The sequence below is a fragment of the Chrysoperla carnea genome, chromosome 3, assembly GCF_905475395.1.
Source record: "Chrysoperla carnea chromosome 3, inChrCarn1.1, whole genome shotgun sequence".
In the NCBI taxonomy this organism is placed as follows: domain Eukaryota; kingdom Metazoa; phylum Arthropoda; class Insecta; order Neuroptera; family Chrysopidae; genus Chrysoperla; species Chrysoperla carnea.
This window is the reverse complement of record NC_058339.1, coordinates 51,255,669-51,271,526: the sequence shown is the minus strand read 5'-3', so window position 1 is coordinate 51,271,526 and position 15,858 is coordinate 51,255,669. Positions and strand designations below refer to the sequence as shown.

The 15,858-nt window shown below is 28.4% G+C and overlaps 3 protein-coding genes across 4 annotated transcripts; 1 reads left to right on the top strand and 2 right to left on the bottom strand.

Annotated features, from left to right (window-relative positions):
- Positions 1–2,024: 2,024 nt before the first annotated feature.
- Positions 2,025–4,679, bottom strand: LOC123296095 (dynein axonemal intermediate chain 4-like). Its single transcript, XM_044877555.1, has 2 exons — positions 4,356–4,679; positions 2,025–3,928 (listed from the first exon to the last, which is right to left on the bottom strand). Exons 1-2 carry the CDS (start codon positions 4,579–4,581, stop codon positions 2,025–2,027), a joined length of 2,130 nt encoding a protein of 709 aa, XP_044733490.1. The 5' UTR covers positions 4,582–4,679.
- Positions 4,680–6,646: 1,967 nt separating this feature from the next.
- LOC123295316 (E3 ubiquitin-protein ligase RNF185-like) lies at positions 6,647–10,715 on the top strand. 2 transcript variants are annotated; one of them, XM_044876621.1, is made up of 4 exons: positions 6,647–6,929; positions 7,235–7,423; positions 8,498–8,796; positions 10,556–10,715. In XM_044876621.1, exons 2-4 carry the CDS (start codon positions 7,263–7,265, stop codon positions 10,651–10,653), a joined length of 558 nt encoding a protein of 185 aa, XP_044732556.1. In that variant the 5' UTR covers positions 6,647–6,929; positions 7,235–7,262; the 3' UTR covers positions 10,654–10,715. The 2 variants fall into 2 exon arrangements, with proteins under 2 accessions (XP_044732556.1, XP_044732555.1); XM_044876620.1 differs by having other exon boundaries at positions 6,648–6,831.
- A 3,827-nt stretch (positions 10,716–14,542) lies between these two features.
- Positions 14,543–15,167, bottom strand: LOC123296420 (selenoprotein M-like). The gene is made up of 2 exons (XM_044877887.1): positions 14,950–15,167; positions 14,543–14,887 (listed from the first exon to the last, which is right to left on the bottom strand). Exons 1-2 carry the CDS (start codon positions 15,025–15,027, stop codon positions 14,648–14,650), a joined length of 318 nt encoding a protein of 105 aa, XP_044733822.1. The 5' UTR covers positions 15,028–15,167; the 3' UTR covers positions 14,543–14,647.
- Positions 15,168–15,858: the final 691 nt, after the last annotated feature.

Sequence of the window (15,858 nt, the reverse complement as noted above, 5' to 3'; positions counted from 1 at the left end):
AAAAAGTTAAACATAAAACTTAAATGATAAACATTGTATGTTTAACTCTGATGTGACAATTTAAAAAAAAACTTTTTAGCAATAATTTAAACTAAAGTCAGTAAAAAGGGTTTATTTATTTAAAAACTATTTACCTTCTAATATAGACATAATAAAATTTCCATTTTTACCCTTAAAAAAGCAATAATGCCAACACACAAATCAAATAATAACCACTCTTCATATGTTTATAAAAAAAAATATCAACAAACACTACAAAGATATACAAAAAAAAATCACTCAATAATAAGAGAACGTATCTCCGTCTCTAAACACTACAGAAAGTGGTGAAGTCCACCTCGTGTGCTACTGTAATTATTATTATTATTGTTAGCAGTTAGTGCTTATTCTATGTGCACTAGAAAGAACAGTGGCGGTAAACGACGACTGGAGACTGGCGGGTATTATTATTATCATCAACATCATCGTAGTCTATAATAAAATGGGAGGCAGCTCTCATCATAGAGAATCTGATTTATCCATGTGACTGTTTTTTTTTGTTATATGTGTAGTAGTGGTCATGGTCGCGATCACCACCAAGTTAGCAAAGTGTCGCACATATGCAACTTTGAAAACTAACTACGATACTCTCCTATTGGGTATAATATTTTCAATATCAAACTGTGTTAAGTTCTTTGTATTTATATTATTATTATGCCTTCCTTGTTGTGGTTCTTGTATTCTTATCAAAGAAGTAATACAGCAATACAACGCAACGGCTAATATTGTATAGGTAATTAGTTTTATACACCAGTTAATATAATCAAAGAATATTAAGCATTCAACTTACTTAAGTATAAGAAAAAAGTTTAATAACATAGATCAATTTTTTCTTACATCCTATTTCATGTTGTTGAAATCCTAACAAAATTTTGATGATAGATTTTCACTGAACCAACGAATTCTTCCAGAGTAAAGGTATAATTAACAAGTGAAAAAAAAGACTGGTGGCCAGGCTTTTGACTTGGCTGGAGCCTCCGGCAGTGGAGTTCGTTGCGCTCGCATATAGCTCTAATAAATTCCTATTAACAATACCTGAATAATAATCTATAACATCTCAACACTATTCAAATATCTGTTCACAATTCAAGATAAATATGGTGGGAGCAAAAATAACGCACCAATATCCAAAATTATTTTTTCTACGTGTTCCTCTGACCTTCAAGAGCATTCACCTCCATTAACTTCTGCCTGCTAATAGTAAAAATCTGGAGAATATCAACTCTGCCACGCTCTAATACGGGATTCGTGACATTTTTTATAAAAAAAAAACACACTAATTCAATTTTAGTTCAAGAAGTGAGTTTACTGGAGTATAGGATTGTTGAATTTAGACACTGAACTGATGCGTTTTTAATGGCACAGAGTTTGCATCAAATAAAGATAGTGTACACCCTGCTTTAATTTAAAGAAAATTCTTGTAAATGACGATTAACATATTTTCCGATACCACCTGGAGTTCCTCAGGTAAGGGTCATTTAGTCTCTAATACACATATTTTTACAGGGTATAATTGCTGATTATACTGTTACAGTAGAACTCCAATTATCCGAATTAATGGGGACCGGGACCCATTCGGATAATCAAATATTCGGATAATCGGAGTTTTTAAAAAAAAATTGCCATTCTTCGCGGGGGGAAGAATAATAGCGCACTTAGACTTTTTTTGGACAAATTTTTTTCTGAAAGTGATTCGGATAATCGGCGATTCGGATAGTCGGAGTTCGGATAATTGGAGTTCTACTGTATCTTGAAATACAAGCAACAGTTCAAATTCACATTATGTATTAAAAAACGAGTACTATACTTATCATTCAGTATATATTTGAAGAATATGCAAATTCCACAATAGATTCAGGGTGAAAAAAAGTATTTACTTATTACTTACCTACTTTAACGTTTTTTATTTTAATACAAACAAAATTTTATAAAAATACAAAAAGTTAATGGCTCTTGATTAAAATTAGTTATAAAAATAAAACAAATTAATCAAAGACAACACCACCCATTTTACCCTTATCATCATACAATGCAATCATTTTCTCAAACTCTGTCCATTTTTTCTTTAATAATCGTATTACATCTGGCCGTGTGACAAGCGCCATTTTAATACAATGTATCAACACATCACTCTGATAGAAAGGTGGGAATGGTACATTCTCTAAAGTGAACAAGTGAATTTTCCCTTCTGCATCCCCAATCATTACATTACGACCAGTTGTTGTAAACGCTATAGTAGTTAGACGAGCTGAACTTGGAGATGGTGTAACACTTGCTGGTAAATATGTTTTTTTTCGTATATCCCAAATATAAACAGATGATTCGGCAACTCCGGCAATGATCGTGCTATGACATGGATTCCAACATGCCATTTGTATTGGGAAAAAAGGGACAGTTAGTGTAACTAATGGTTCATACACATTATCCGACCATAATCTAATTGCTGAATCGGCACCACATGTTAAAAAGATTCGATCACAAAATGGTGAGTATTTTATTTGGTATACGGGACCATTATGAGCTAAAAATACGTCAATATGTTGATTTAAAAAGTATTTTGAACATTTATGCACTGTTCCCATATTGGTTCCAACCATATACAATGCTGGATCGTAGGGTACATCCGTAAAACATTCGACTGCTGCATATACAGATATTGGTATTGGATATTGCGTACAAGGCTTAAGTTGTGATATACCTTTAAGTTTTCCCTCTAAACGATTAACATGCATTATACAAATCCCAGTTAACTCTTGTGTAGAACCTATACGGTACAATGTTACTCGACCACATTCGTCCACGGACATAATACGTTCATCATTTATCGATTCACCAATTTGAACCCAATCTACATACAAAATCGGTCCAACTGAATTAGATGTGTATCTAGTAGTATAAGCAACTAACTTTACATCAATGTGAGTAATATCGATTACTTTCAGCGTACCATCATAAAAACTAACAGTTAATAAATTCGGATTACTTTTACCAAAAGCAACAGCCGTTACTGGTACTGAAAATTTATAAAAACGTTCTGGTTGTGATGGATTTTTTATATTCCATATACAAACGGCACCTTTTTTACCTTCCTTAAAAAGAAATTTTCCATATCCAACAGCGATAATATCTTCATTTTTTGGGTTTAAAACAATCATGCAAATTGGTCGATTGAGTACATGATCGTTTGTGAATACCCAAAGTAAATCTAATCGATATTTAAATTCAATTTCTTCCTCAAATGGATTCGGTGGAAAAAGACCTCGAATTCGTGTTTGTTCTTTTTTGAAAATATTCGCATCCAATATTCGTTCCATAATCATAGTAGCAATTTTAAATGATTGTAAAGCATGTATACGTCTCATTTGTGTTTCGTAGTCATTAGTTATTATTGGTACATCATTCAACATATCTTTTAATCTCTGTTCTTCGGCAATTGGATCTATTTGTACAATTTCGTCTACTTCTTTTACTGGTATCACTTTTCTGGAATCTAACATATCCCAACCAGAGGCAAAAGCATCACTATGCATTTGTTTTGAACGAATGATATTTGTAGATCGAGTTTTTACAATTATAACACTTGTTTGGGATTCTGCATTCACTACTTTCCGATTGCGTCCTTTACCTTTGGTGATAAAGTCATACAATTCATTATCACGTGAGACATCTTTACTCTCTGGTGTTCCAGTTGGTTCGATGGTACTTGTTAACTCAAATAAATATATAATCGGTGTTTCAGTTAAAGTTAAATTAATTTTTTGTGGTAAACTTTCATTAATAACTAATGGTGGTAAATTTAAAGATGTTTTTGAATATTGATTGACAATATCCTCTTCGCTTGCATATGCATGAAAAGGTGCTTCTTGTAAATCTATATGGCTTGTTGCCCCTGTAATTAAGTATGATCTGTTAATAAATGAAATCATATTTGTGTGAAATTTTTTTAACATTAACAAAATTATAATTTTATATTAACAACAAAATTATAAAATTGATTATTAATTAATTAATTAGTATTAATAACGTCAGGCTATTACATTTTCTAAATTGTTTCTCCTTGTATATTATAAATGTGAAAGTATGGATGTTTGTTTGTTTGATACGCTATCATGCAAAAACTACAGAATTGATTTGAATAAAACTTGGCAATAATATAGCTTATACATCAGTATAACACTTGAGCTATAAATTATAAAGATAAACTCTTTTTTTTAATTAGTATTGTAATAAACCTATTGAATGCTATTTTCATCAATTAACAAATGAGGAAATTTTTATCTAATGCCGGATCTTTTACTATTAAAATTCACCCCTACCTGTAATTGTAATTGCCGTACCATGCTGTGATAAAAAATTATGCTCAGCACGTACCGTTTGATAATGCAACTGTGTATGAAAGGCTGATTGTTGTGCACTAAATGTATTTTCACTAATTTTTGCCATATCATGAGTGGCTACTTCATGTTCTTCGGATTGTACCGATGGTGGTGTCAAAAATTTTGGCGTTACATCAACTCCATCTAATAGTATTCGATATGTCATACGTTCAGGTAAAACAATTGTTTTAACAGAAACTGGAAAACGTTTCGCATGTGTAATTCCAAATGTTACCGAAGAGGCTCGTTTTGAGCCTAAACTTAATTTTGAATATGGCATGCCGATGGTTATTTTTTTTATTCATTCACAAAAAAAGGATATGTTCAGAGAATATATTATTGTTAAAATAGTCTCTGATATGTTTGAAAACTCTGATTATTTGATTGTTGTATATTTATTGATTTAATATAAATATTATTGCTAAGAGACTGTTATTTCTAAAGGTTTGTTTTCAAGTGAATAAACTCTTATTCCTAAAGGCTGAGCTTAGAGTAGAGGTGATCGTAGTGGTTATCTTATAAAATTTACAATAAATCATGCATTTTATTTTTTTAAATAGGACCAACTTGCAATTGTTCACATGTAAATGGTATAGTAAATGTCAAAATAAATTATTAAAAAATAATAATTAATTAAATTTGTTGCATTAGAAATTGTAAAAACAAGAGAACATAATTACTTAAATTTGTTACAAAATAGTATTAAATTTTCAATGTAAAACATATATACAATTCATAGACTTAAATGTCCATCCATACTTTTTGCTATGGTTACTCCCTAAAATAATATACATGCACGGAGCGAATAGCGATACTAGCTGTGATGATATTAACAATATAGCAGCATAGTTTTCAATGAATATCAAAATTGCATACAGTTCATAGGATATTTTTACTTTCCCAATATAGGAAACCGCTTGTAAACAATCCGAAAATCAAAATTTTAACACACTTTGACGTTTCATGGTCAGGACAATGTATTATACGACCACTTTTTGGTTGATGTCTGTGTATACGCATTAGCGTGTGAATAAAACCTCCGAAAACTAACGTTGTTCGAAAAAATGTCTTAAACAAAAATTATTAGTTTTTTATGATGATCAACTTTCTAATTTAGAGTATTATTGTATCTCTTACCGTTTAGGATTTTAATTGGCTATTAAATAATCCCGAAGAATTTCAATCTGAAGTCAGAACTTGATGTTTCCCAACAAACTCTACAACTTTTGCCCAAGTTATTTTTTGATTGGTTACCTACAAAACGAGCTATTATAGATTAAAATGACCCATCCGGTATATTACACTGTATATCACACTGGATATAATTATCTAATTAAAGCTTATTAAAAAATGAAAAATCTTCATGCAATTATTGGAATCTTATTGTATGACTACCTACTTTCCTATTATAATTATAATTGTTCTCTATTTTGCATAATTTCTGCAATACGTCAAATATTATTACATATAAATCTTCCTGGTCACACTTGGCTAGACAAATTAAATTTATTGACTAAAATACAAAAACGATTTTATATACAGGGTCTCCTATTTTAATTTCCGCAGCTAATTTTTCCTTCAACAAGCATTTTCAAGAAAAATGACCTGAGTAAAACTTGTTCTATTTGGAAAGGGACATATTTTACAAAGACTTCAACTTGATCGAGACTTTTAGGATCGTTAAAAATCCAGCTCATGTTCATAAATATTAAGAGATAGAGGAAATGTTTAAATTAGAAATTTATTCTTTATAAAATAAACAAAAACCATTACTGAAAAGCGCTACTGTATTAGTTTTCGAAGTTCTATTAAAACGTAAGAAAAAATTAATAGTTTAAATAATATAACTATCCCGTGTATGTTAAAGACAAATAGTGTTTCCCTGTTTTTGGGAACGCATTATTAGAGAGATAATCATTTTGCATTGTAAGCAGCATTGTTGAAATGAGTGTAAACAATTTTTGACAATTCCTTTTGAAATTAAGATTTCGATTCTACAGACTCGGATATTTTCGTTAATTAATTCCAAGCTTGTAACATTGATTTTGTTAAGGAAATTAATTCGATTATGAATAAATTTTTACAAAAAATAAGACCCTGTATGTTTTAAATTCAAACCACATAATAATACTTCTAAATAGTTCAGAAGAACTATCACCAGAGTGCAGTATGTTACTGATCACCTTATACTTGATTTATTATTCACATACGTCAGTGTTTTAATAAAATTATTAAGTATTAAAATGTGTTGTCATTCATAAATTTTAAGTATTCCATAACAATATTTACAGAAATCAAATAGTTAATTAATAATTGCATTACATTGACCAAAGTCACCAAAATTTCATGTGGAATTAAGTTGATAACAAAAAAAAATTCATAGGTTCATCAATTCGTTGTGTGTTATTAACTTAACGTATGTGTTGAAAAAAATTTTGTTCTTTTTTTTTTTATATTCAGAAAAAAATCATAATTAATAAAGATAAAGTTGATAATTATTTGATTACTAGTTAAGTATGTATGTCTTTTTATCGAATTAAATTTCTATTATCAATTATTAAATAAAAATTCACTTGACAGGATGACATATTTTTAATTTCAAGTTCATATTAAAAATGTTGCCTGTCAATATAATTAGATGAACTAGAAACTTTGTTGCAAAATTGTTAATATTTTGAAATTATTTTTTTGTAAATCATTTCAATTGGAACAAAAAATTATGCAATAATTAAAAAATTATATTTTGTATTGTTTTTTTTATTTGTTTGTTCATGATAATAAAACTATTTATTCTGTTTCATTTTTTTGTTCTATGTTAGTCTAGAATAATAAGCATTGCGTTTAATAATGTCAACCACGAATGATACAAAAGCGAAGGAAAATGAAGGAGCTGGAGGGACAGCTGGTAGCAGCGAAGAAGAGAAAAAAGATGATCGAACTTTTGAATGTAATATTTGTTTAGATACTGCCCGAGATGCAGTTGTTAGTATGTGTGGCCATTTATTTTGGTAATTTTTCAAAAAATTTTCCGTAAATTTTATTTTTTCAAGTTTATAGCAAATTTATTATCATTTAATCCCAAAAATTGTTTTTATTAATAACAAAAACTGTTAATAAGATTTTTTGTAAATTTCGATCGAATCGATCTTTTTTGGAAAATCGTTTTGAGAAGACCGGAAATCTTTAAGAAAAAAAATTGTATTGAATAATTTTTGTTAGAAAAAGATTTAATCGCATAAAATATTTTAAAGTTGTTTAATACACCTGGAGTTTATTAACTAGTAATGTTTTGCAACTTTTGCAAATTCTATTTTATTATAATATTGAATTACAATGTCTTGGGTGAGAAGAATCGATGCGTAGATAAAATTTTAATATATATTGAAAATGTTACTATTAATTTTCATCTAGTTTGTTATTTGAATGTGAGTAGATTTGGTTAATAATAACTATTTAAAAAATTCCGGAGTTCGGAGAATAAAAAATTGAGCAAGAAAGAGTTGAACCATGGACAATAAGGAAGCTTTTTGATTTTGAATAGCTTGGCTTTTTTATATACCGCATACCGCAAAATCAAATACGGGTGCTCAGACACAACTACGGGCCCTCTAGCTTCGAGGGTTCTGTGATGTTTTCAGAACTTTTTTTGCAAAAATAGATTATTTTAAACGGATTTATTATAAAATATAATAATTGCAGAAGAAAGCTTTAACTCGAATTACTCAAGATCTGTGGTTCAAGTGCATCCAAATGTTCATTTTCTTTATAAAGTATTCAGATTTAGGGAAACGTATTTTTCAGCTTTTTTTCTTAACAATAGATACTTTTATTCAAACAATAAATAATATAAAATTATATCTCCAAAAATAATCAAAGATTGAATGCTTGAAAAGATTTTTTGTCTCTATTTTGTAGATACATTTTAGAAATTTCTTATCTTTATAACCGAATTTTTGTTTTTAATTTTTCTCCTTAAAATTAGACCCTACACTGCATATGTTGATGAGCGCCTATTACTTTTATAGGGATTTACTTCGTGAGTAGAGAAATATTAAGGAAATATTGTTAAACTTTTCTTATAGTTGGCCTTGTTTACATCAATGGTTAGAAACACAACCAAATCGTCAATTGTGTCCTGTATGTAAAGCAGCGATAAGCAAAGAAAAGGTTGTGCCATTGTATGGTAGAGGAAGTTCAAAACAAGAGGATCCCAGAGAAAAGGTACCACCAAGGCCGGCTGGTCAGCGTACTGAACCAGAACCGGGTACTGGATTTCCTGGTTTTGGTTTTGGTGATGGTTTTCATTTGTCATTTGGAATTGGTGCATTTCCGTTTGGATTTTTTACTATGTTTAATTTTAATGAGCCTAGACCAACAGCAGGTATGTTATTTTAAAATATTTTACACAAAATTACCCATTAGGAATCAGATGAAGAATTTTGAAAAATCTCTTAAAATACAGATTTTTTTTATACTACAATTGAGTTTTCCATTCATGCATGTTTCCGTGATCATGATATGCATAACTGATTTCTAAATCAAATATTTGCAATGGTGAATGTAACTTAGTATATAATTACATATTTTTATTATGAAAACAAATTTTATGTACTTTAATTAAGTCAAAGTCCCTCATACATGATACTTTTAATAGCTTTGCCCATCTTAATCCATTATACCACATAACATATGAGGACGATACTGTAAATTTCAATGGATTAACGCACATTCCGTATTTTCATTTAAACAAATAGAAAGGTTAGAGTGGCTATCCAGGGGTGGAACACACGTAGAAAAAAGGGTCCGTTGTAATACCGAAAAAGGATTGGCTCATCCTTGACTACTATGTCATGAACCATTTGGAGATGTTTAAGAACAGCAGAAGTGCTTTTACGTGAACGGGTTTAAGGTTGTGATAGGTCTTCAAAGAAAGCATGAAGGTTATAAAGAAGGAGAAAGATCGCTATGTACTAAATCATTAGCGCACCTGTCCCTGAAAATTTGTAGAATTTATAATTCATTTTTAAGCCACCAGCCGCGCTGTCATCAAGAAGTAGTATCTGTGAAGTTAGCTGCTGTTGTTAGCATAATGTACAAATTGATATATCATTTCAAATTAGCGCACAACAACCCGCTTTTATTGATACTACTTAGCGGTCGCAGCGCCTCACTTATTTTATCCATATTTCGGGGACAATATTTTCTATAGCGATCGTTCTCCTTCTTATAAGCTTCATGAAAGAAAGGTTGGCTCAAGTAAGTCTACCTCATGGAAAGAGCTGGACAGTAAATTGTAAATTGTTTGCCTAGTCTTGAAATAAAATCACACGGATACAAGTAAGATAAGTTGAACTTAAAAAACATAGACTTATAAAAATCCAAAATAATTAAGGATACCTTCTTCAGTGTGATTTAAGTCTATAAATAAAACGCTAGGATGTTAAGTTATCTAAATAACAGCTGTAATTTTTCGTGGCAGTAATAAGTGACCAAAACCTAATGTGAAGGCTGGATTCATTGTTTACGTACATAACTGTTTTTTTATTACACATGTTAGCATGTATTTCTTGTTGAAAATGTTTGATGAAATTGGAAAAGGTTATTGCTTTATTCAAACGTTTGTATGAAATATTATGCAAACTCATAAGACCTTGAAAGTCAAACAAATTAGTATGTGACGTGGAAAATTATGGAGTCTTAAAAGGTCATGGACCTTTTTTTTTTTAATTAAAAGTAAATATTGCCTAAGCTTTGTAATAGCCATAAGTTTACAACAATCGCTTAAAAATATTGTTACAATATTAAAAACTTTGCAAAGTACTGCAATAATTAACGTCAAGGTTAATCCGCTAATATATATTATTAATCGCGTGTTTAATTTAATAAACTTATCAAGGTTTTATTTGTACTTTAAAAAGACCTTAGATATAATCACTGCATCATTTAATTGATTGTTCTTAATCCCAAAAATAATATCATATGTATTATTAACGTTAAAATTTTTTTTTACTTATTTGAGTGAACGATATATTGTATACGATCAATATCAAACTGCCTGAACTCTAAATTGTAAAATTTTCATATACGTCGAAAAATGCCACGATTATTTTAATAATAATAACAACTTTTATTTTTTAAAGCTCATCGAGGAACTGCTCAGCATGAAGAAGAATTGTATCTTTCAAAATTATTTTTATATGTAGCGATATTATTTATTTGTTGGTTACTTCTGGCATAGTAATTCAGTGAGTGAATTAAAAAAAAATTAAACGCCAAAATATTAGTAATATTCATCTTAAAATAAAAAATTTCTAATAAATAGACTACATAATTAACAAAAGAAAAATTTTGTATATATTTATTATAAACTTTTTTCTTTTTAATATTAACAAAACAACAAAAATTCATACACTTTATATAATTAGTCACAAAAATGTTATTTATATTTAATAAAGAGTTAGAAAATTTTTATATGAAAAATGGATGCAATTTTTCTAATAAATTGTTTACATGAATTTATTGATCTAAATAAATATCATTGTTAAAATTTCACTAATGAAACGGCACTTACAAGTGAGACGACAATGCAATTAATATCATGGACTTGTGTAAGTGGATCGCTTATTTAAAAACAAATGAGAATGTTAAAAAATGTTAGCTTTTTCTTGCAGAGAAAGTTTTTCCATGAGATAAGCAGCCCAATTGCATAGGCCCATGATCATAATAATAATAAAACTCTTGACTAATTTATATTTTTCACATTAAAAGTAAACCTTGTCCGAGCTTAAAAACAAGATCTGCTGGAAGCAACGTTTCACAATCCTGTAAACAATCACAACAAATATGATTAATTGAATTTCTAGACAGCATAACTCTAGTTTGTGGTAAAAGGTTCAAATGTTTTGGACTAAAACTTGTAATACAAAAAGTGTTACAACAAGATGTAAGCTATCATCTGAGAAATAAATATGAATTCACAAATATTGAGGAAAACAAATATTGCGCAAATATAATTTACATATCTTTATAGAAGTTTTTCACATATTATGCCTTTGTCAAAAATTTATGCATTTAAATTCATTTCTCTTATTAAAGCTTATTAATCAATGATTAGCTAAAAAGTTAGTCTATGTTTTAAATCGAATTCTTTTCTTTAATTCAGCTTATTCTATTGGTCCAAACGAAATGGAACATTTTATTAAAAATGTCTTTGTTAATTCAGATATATGTCCATTTCGTGTTTTTTTTTTTTAATAATTTGAATTCAAATTTCCACGAATAAAATCGGTTGCTTGATTATTTCATGAAATTGACATACCTTTAGCATTAATAAGCGCAATGAACTTATATTTTTTGTGAAAAGTTGTTCAATCTTTCAATTTTATTTTTGAATAAATATTTAATTTTTGTTTTTTGAAAACAAGTACCCTATTATTAATATAAACTTGTTATTAATTGTACTGATTATTAATAACTTGTAAAAACGAATGATATTAAAACTATTGGCGTTTAAAAATATAAAATATAATGTACATAATCACTAAGATGGAAAAAAGTTTAAAAATTTTACAAATTATTTAAACAAATTAACAATCGAAAAAAATTCATCAGTACTAACTACTTAAGGCCATATTTATTTTGTCTTTCAAACTTTATCGTCATTTTCATTGTTAATTTGATTCAGGGTCATTTTAATATCGATTGGTTCAGGAAATAAAGTTTTATTCGTCAGTTGTAAAAGTAATAAATTATCAAGTTTTGAATATTTTATGCCAATTATGATTTGGTAAAAAGCATCCCATTTTTTTCATCGACAGAAAGTTCTATTTAATAGTGGCTTAGTAATGTGTCCAACAAGCTATTGTGTTGAAATAATTTTCATAAAAATTTCTAGTCAAATGGTAATTAGTAAAAAGTTGCAAGGACGGGATCATTTTTTATAATAATGTGAATCCTAGTAGTCTAAAACTGGTACTTTTAACAAATATTTGATCTCAAAATTGCCTCAACGGATTAAGATGAATGTTGGATGATAAAATTTTCGATTTCGTTTTTATTATAGTGTCATTATTTCAATGGTTTTGTTTATTTTGTTGTCTTTTAATAAATAAGATTTTTTTTTATTGATGAAATAGCAATTGTTAATTATTATTATAAAAGTTTTTTTCGCCTCCTAAGGCTTTACACACCGCGCAATTTTAAATTTATATTAAAATGATCCTTATTAAGTAATTTGTAACAGTGAAACTTGTAGATATTAAAATAAATCCTATAAATCTATATGTAAATAAATAATAATCTCTTTTTATTAATTTTAAGAAAAATTTATTGTACACTTTATCAAAGTTGATTTACAAATTTATTTTAATCCAGAAAACACAAGTAAAAAAAAGTCTTATCTTGCAAATGGTCGAATAAAACTTTGGTATAACTTTTAAGTGTTCAACTTTGAGGCTTCAATGTACCACTTGGCTTAACCAATGCCGAAATGTTTTATTCCAGAAATAATCTAATCTACAATGGTTGTATATGTATACGTCATAAAACACCTAAGAATCAAAAGAAATGATAGGAAACATGACAGGAATATAATATGATCGGTAGACTATTGAATTTTTTTTATAATTTATGAAAAAAGTAACAAAAAAGTTTTGTTTTTTGCTATATTCAATTTTTTTTAAATAATAAATCGTTAGACTGCCGAGCTTCATTATATGTATTTCTTATGTTTTACTATCACTTGTGCTTTTTTATTGGTAAGCGTTTTATGACGTATTTGTTACTGCAATGGAAGCCTGGACTAAAACTTTTTCTTTCTGGTCAATGAATTCTGACATACATCACTTTTCAAGCAAACTACAAGCACTCAAGGTCAAAATCTTTTTTTGATTAATTTTTAAGACTTAAAAAGTATACCAATTATTAACTTTCCCCAACCTTTTACAAGGTTACATATACCTATTTACTGGATTATTTATTATATGTTGTAAGAGACATTCCTTGAAATTATTTTCTTTTTTTTGGTGAATTGACATTATTTTATTTTATAATTTGAACTGAGTGTGGTATTATAAGAAAAAATATTAATGGATCCTAAATAAAATCTTATGTAGAATTCAGAAACAAGATATTCATAGTATGTTTAATAAAAATGTATAAATTTATTTTGTTGAATTATTGGCTGAATAAATTCTTTGTTTTATTAAAATTTTTCGAAATTTATCTTAACAATTATTGACCTAATTTAAATAAGAGAAAACATAAGACTACAGTCATAGAGGATTTCTTGAGAGATTTAAAAGAATGAATCCAAGAGAACATCGAGGGCAACAATACCGTCACCCAATTACTTAGTAATCAGACTAGCCACATACAAAGCAAACCCGTCTGTTCTTCTAGTAATAATTTTATTGTACGCTTTTAAAGAAATTGTCACTAGTTAGTGTCTGTTAATGTGGCTTTAGATCAAGTATTTAAAAAATGATAGTCGCTTTATTTACATTTAAAAAACACTCATTGATTTGATTTCTCTAAGAATGATTAAATAAATTATTATCTTATCATTGAAATCAAGTTCTTATGAAACATTACATTGTTTTTGAGAAAAATTGGAAATAAACCCTCTCTCGGGAACATAATTTGTTAAGCAAATCTTTTTATGCTGCTCTTATTCGTCAGTGTTAGCAGAATACTTTTAAATTCAAATAATGAATAGCACATATACACGGTGGTTGTCGAACATTTAGGCCCTCATAGAGGGGATTTTCACGTCACAGTATTTGAGGTGAAGAGCGCAGCATACTCAAAAAAGATCTTTCGGTGGCATGGTGGCATTATTTAAAAGAACTTTATCACAAAAATTTAAACATTGATTTTTGATAATAAGTTTTAACACGCCGAACTTTCATTATAATAGCTTTGGCAAACATATCATTGTCCTTATAGGATATAAACAAAAATTTGCTGCATGGATTTAACTGCAACTTATGATATTATGGTCCTATGCAAATGTTTCCTATGAAGGGAGGGGGCAAATTTTAGTATGTATGATTAGAACTAGAAGTAGTGAAATTTTGAAAGAGGGAGAAAAGGAAGCCAAAGCTAACATTGTCAATAATAAATGTGAATGTTTAAGAAATTATTTTTATTATCGTAAATTGCATTTATTTACAGCAAACGATTTCCTTATATAATATATAAAATACGTACATTAATGATTATCATTTTATTACTTATAATTCTTTAGAAGCGGTTTTCTTAAAACCTTTTTCTACTAACAAATCGTTACATTGTTTACGATTTAAACTTGATAATGGAATTCGATCAATTTCTTTTTCACCATCATCTAACAAAACTAATTCCGGTTTAGCTCCTTGAATATGTTTGAATTCAACACTTTCATAATGTGGAACATCTTCAAAAATAAATTTTTTTACGTCTGGTAATCGATTTAGACTACACCCACTGCATGACTAAAAAAAAATAAAATAAAAATTAGATTTCGCAGAAATAAGTTGATAAAACAATTACTAACCTCAATTCTAGCTGAAATATCGGCTTTAATTAATAAAAAACAAGCGAAAACCACAATTAAACTGTAAAATGTCTTCATTTTCCTTATTTTAATAGCATACGAAATTGAATATAAAAATTAAACAAAATATTAAAAAGCAGCTAACCGTGGAGATAAGATAAACCAAAAAGATTTATATCCAAGGATAAACAGAAGTGATGTTGTCAAAATTAGATGTCAAATAATTGTACATGTCTATGTTGTACATCCAAAATATTAAGTATAATGGCTGGTTAACATCAGAATGGATTCTGATACTAGCATAAAGGTAATAATTCTTTCTTTAAAAGTAGAACTTTTTTTACTTTTCATAGCGAAAAAAACGATAGATGTAGTTTGTTTGAAATGAAACCAGAGTTTAGTCAATATAAAAAATGAAACATGATTAAAAAGTGATTTTTTGGACATTTTTCGATAGTTTTTTATAAAGTGATTAATTGGCACCCCGATGATTGATTGAAGGAGGGAAGCAGGACTATTTAAAATACTCAAGGATAAGGTATTCCTGGCGTACATAATGTATATATATATATATATATATATATATATATATATATATATATATATATATATATATATATATATATATACTGTTTTTAGCTGAATCATATTACTCTTCTCTGATGGAAATGTTTTTTCTGCAAGAAGTGTAAATTACTCCTTTAGAACACTGAAAATTTCTCTGAGATAACACTTACTTCTAGAAAGAGGAAATTTGACTTTGAACTTTGCCAGAATAGTAATTCAGATTCAGACTTATTCAGAGAAATAAAATAACTGTTTTATGAGTTAGTTATATGAAGAATTTATTCACAGTAATTCAGACATATTCAGAGAAATAAATGTTCTTAAAAAGTAATTCTTGCAGAA

Coding starts and splice junctions, on each gene's coding strand:
- LOC123296095 (XM_044877555.1), bottom strand. CDS start 4,581: ATGACATATCGAATACTATTAGATGGAGTTGATGTAACGCCAAAATTT. Junction 3,929..4,355: donor TACGGCAATTACAATTACAG/GTAGGGGTGAAT, acceptor ACTTAATTACAG/GGGCAACAAGCCATATAGAT.
- LOC123295316 (XM_044876621.1), top strand. CDS start 7,263: ATGTCAACCACGAATGATACAAAAGCGAAGGAAAATGAAGGAGCTGGA. Junction 7,424..8,497: donor ATGTGTGGCCATTTATTTTG/GTAATTTTTCAA, acceptor CTTTTCTTATAG/TTGGCCTTGTTTACATCAAT. Junction 8,797..10,555: donor TGAGCCTAGACCAACAGCAG/GTATGTTATTTT, acceptor TATTTTTTAAAG/CTCATCGAGGAACTGCTCAG.
- LOC123296420 (XM_044877887.1), bottom strand. CDS start 15,027: ATGAAGACATTTTACAGTTTAATTGTGGTTTTCGCTTGTTTTTTATTA. Junction 14,888..14,949: donor ATATTTCAGCTAGAATTGAG/GTTAGTAATTGT, acceptor ATTTTTTTTTAG/TCATGCAGTGGGTGTAGTCT.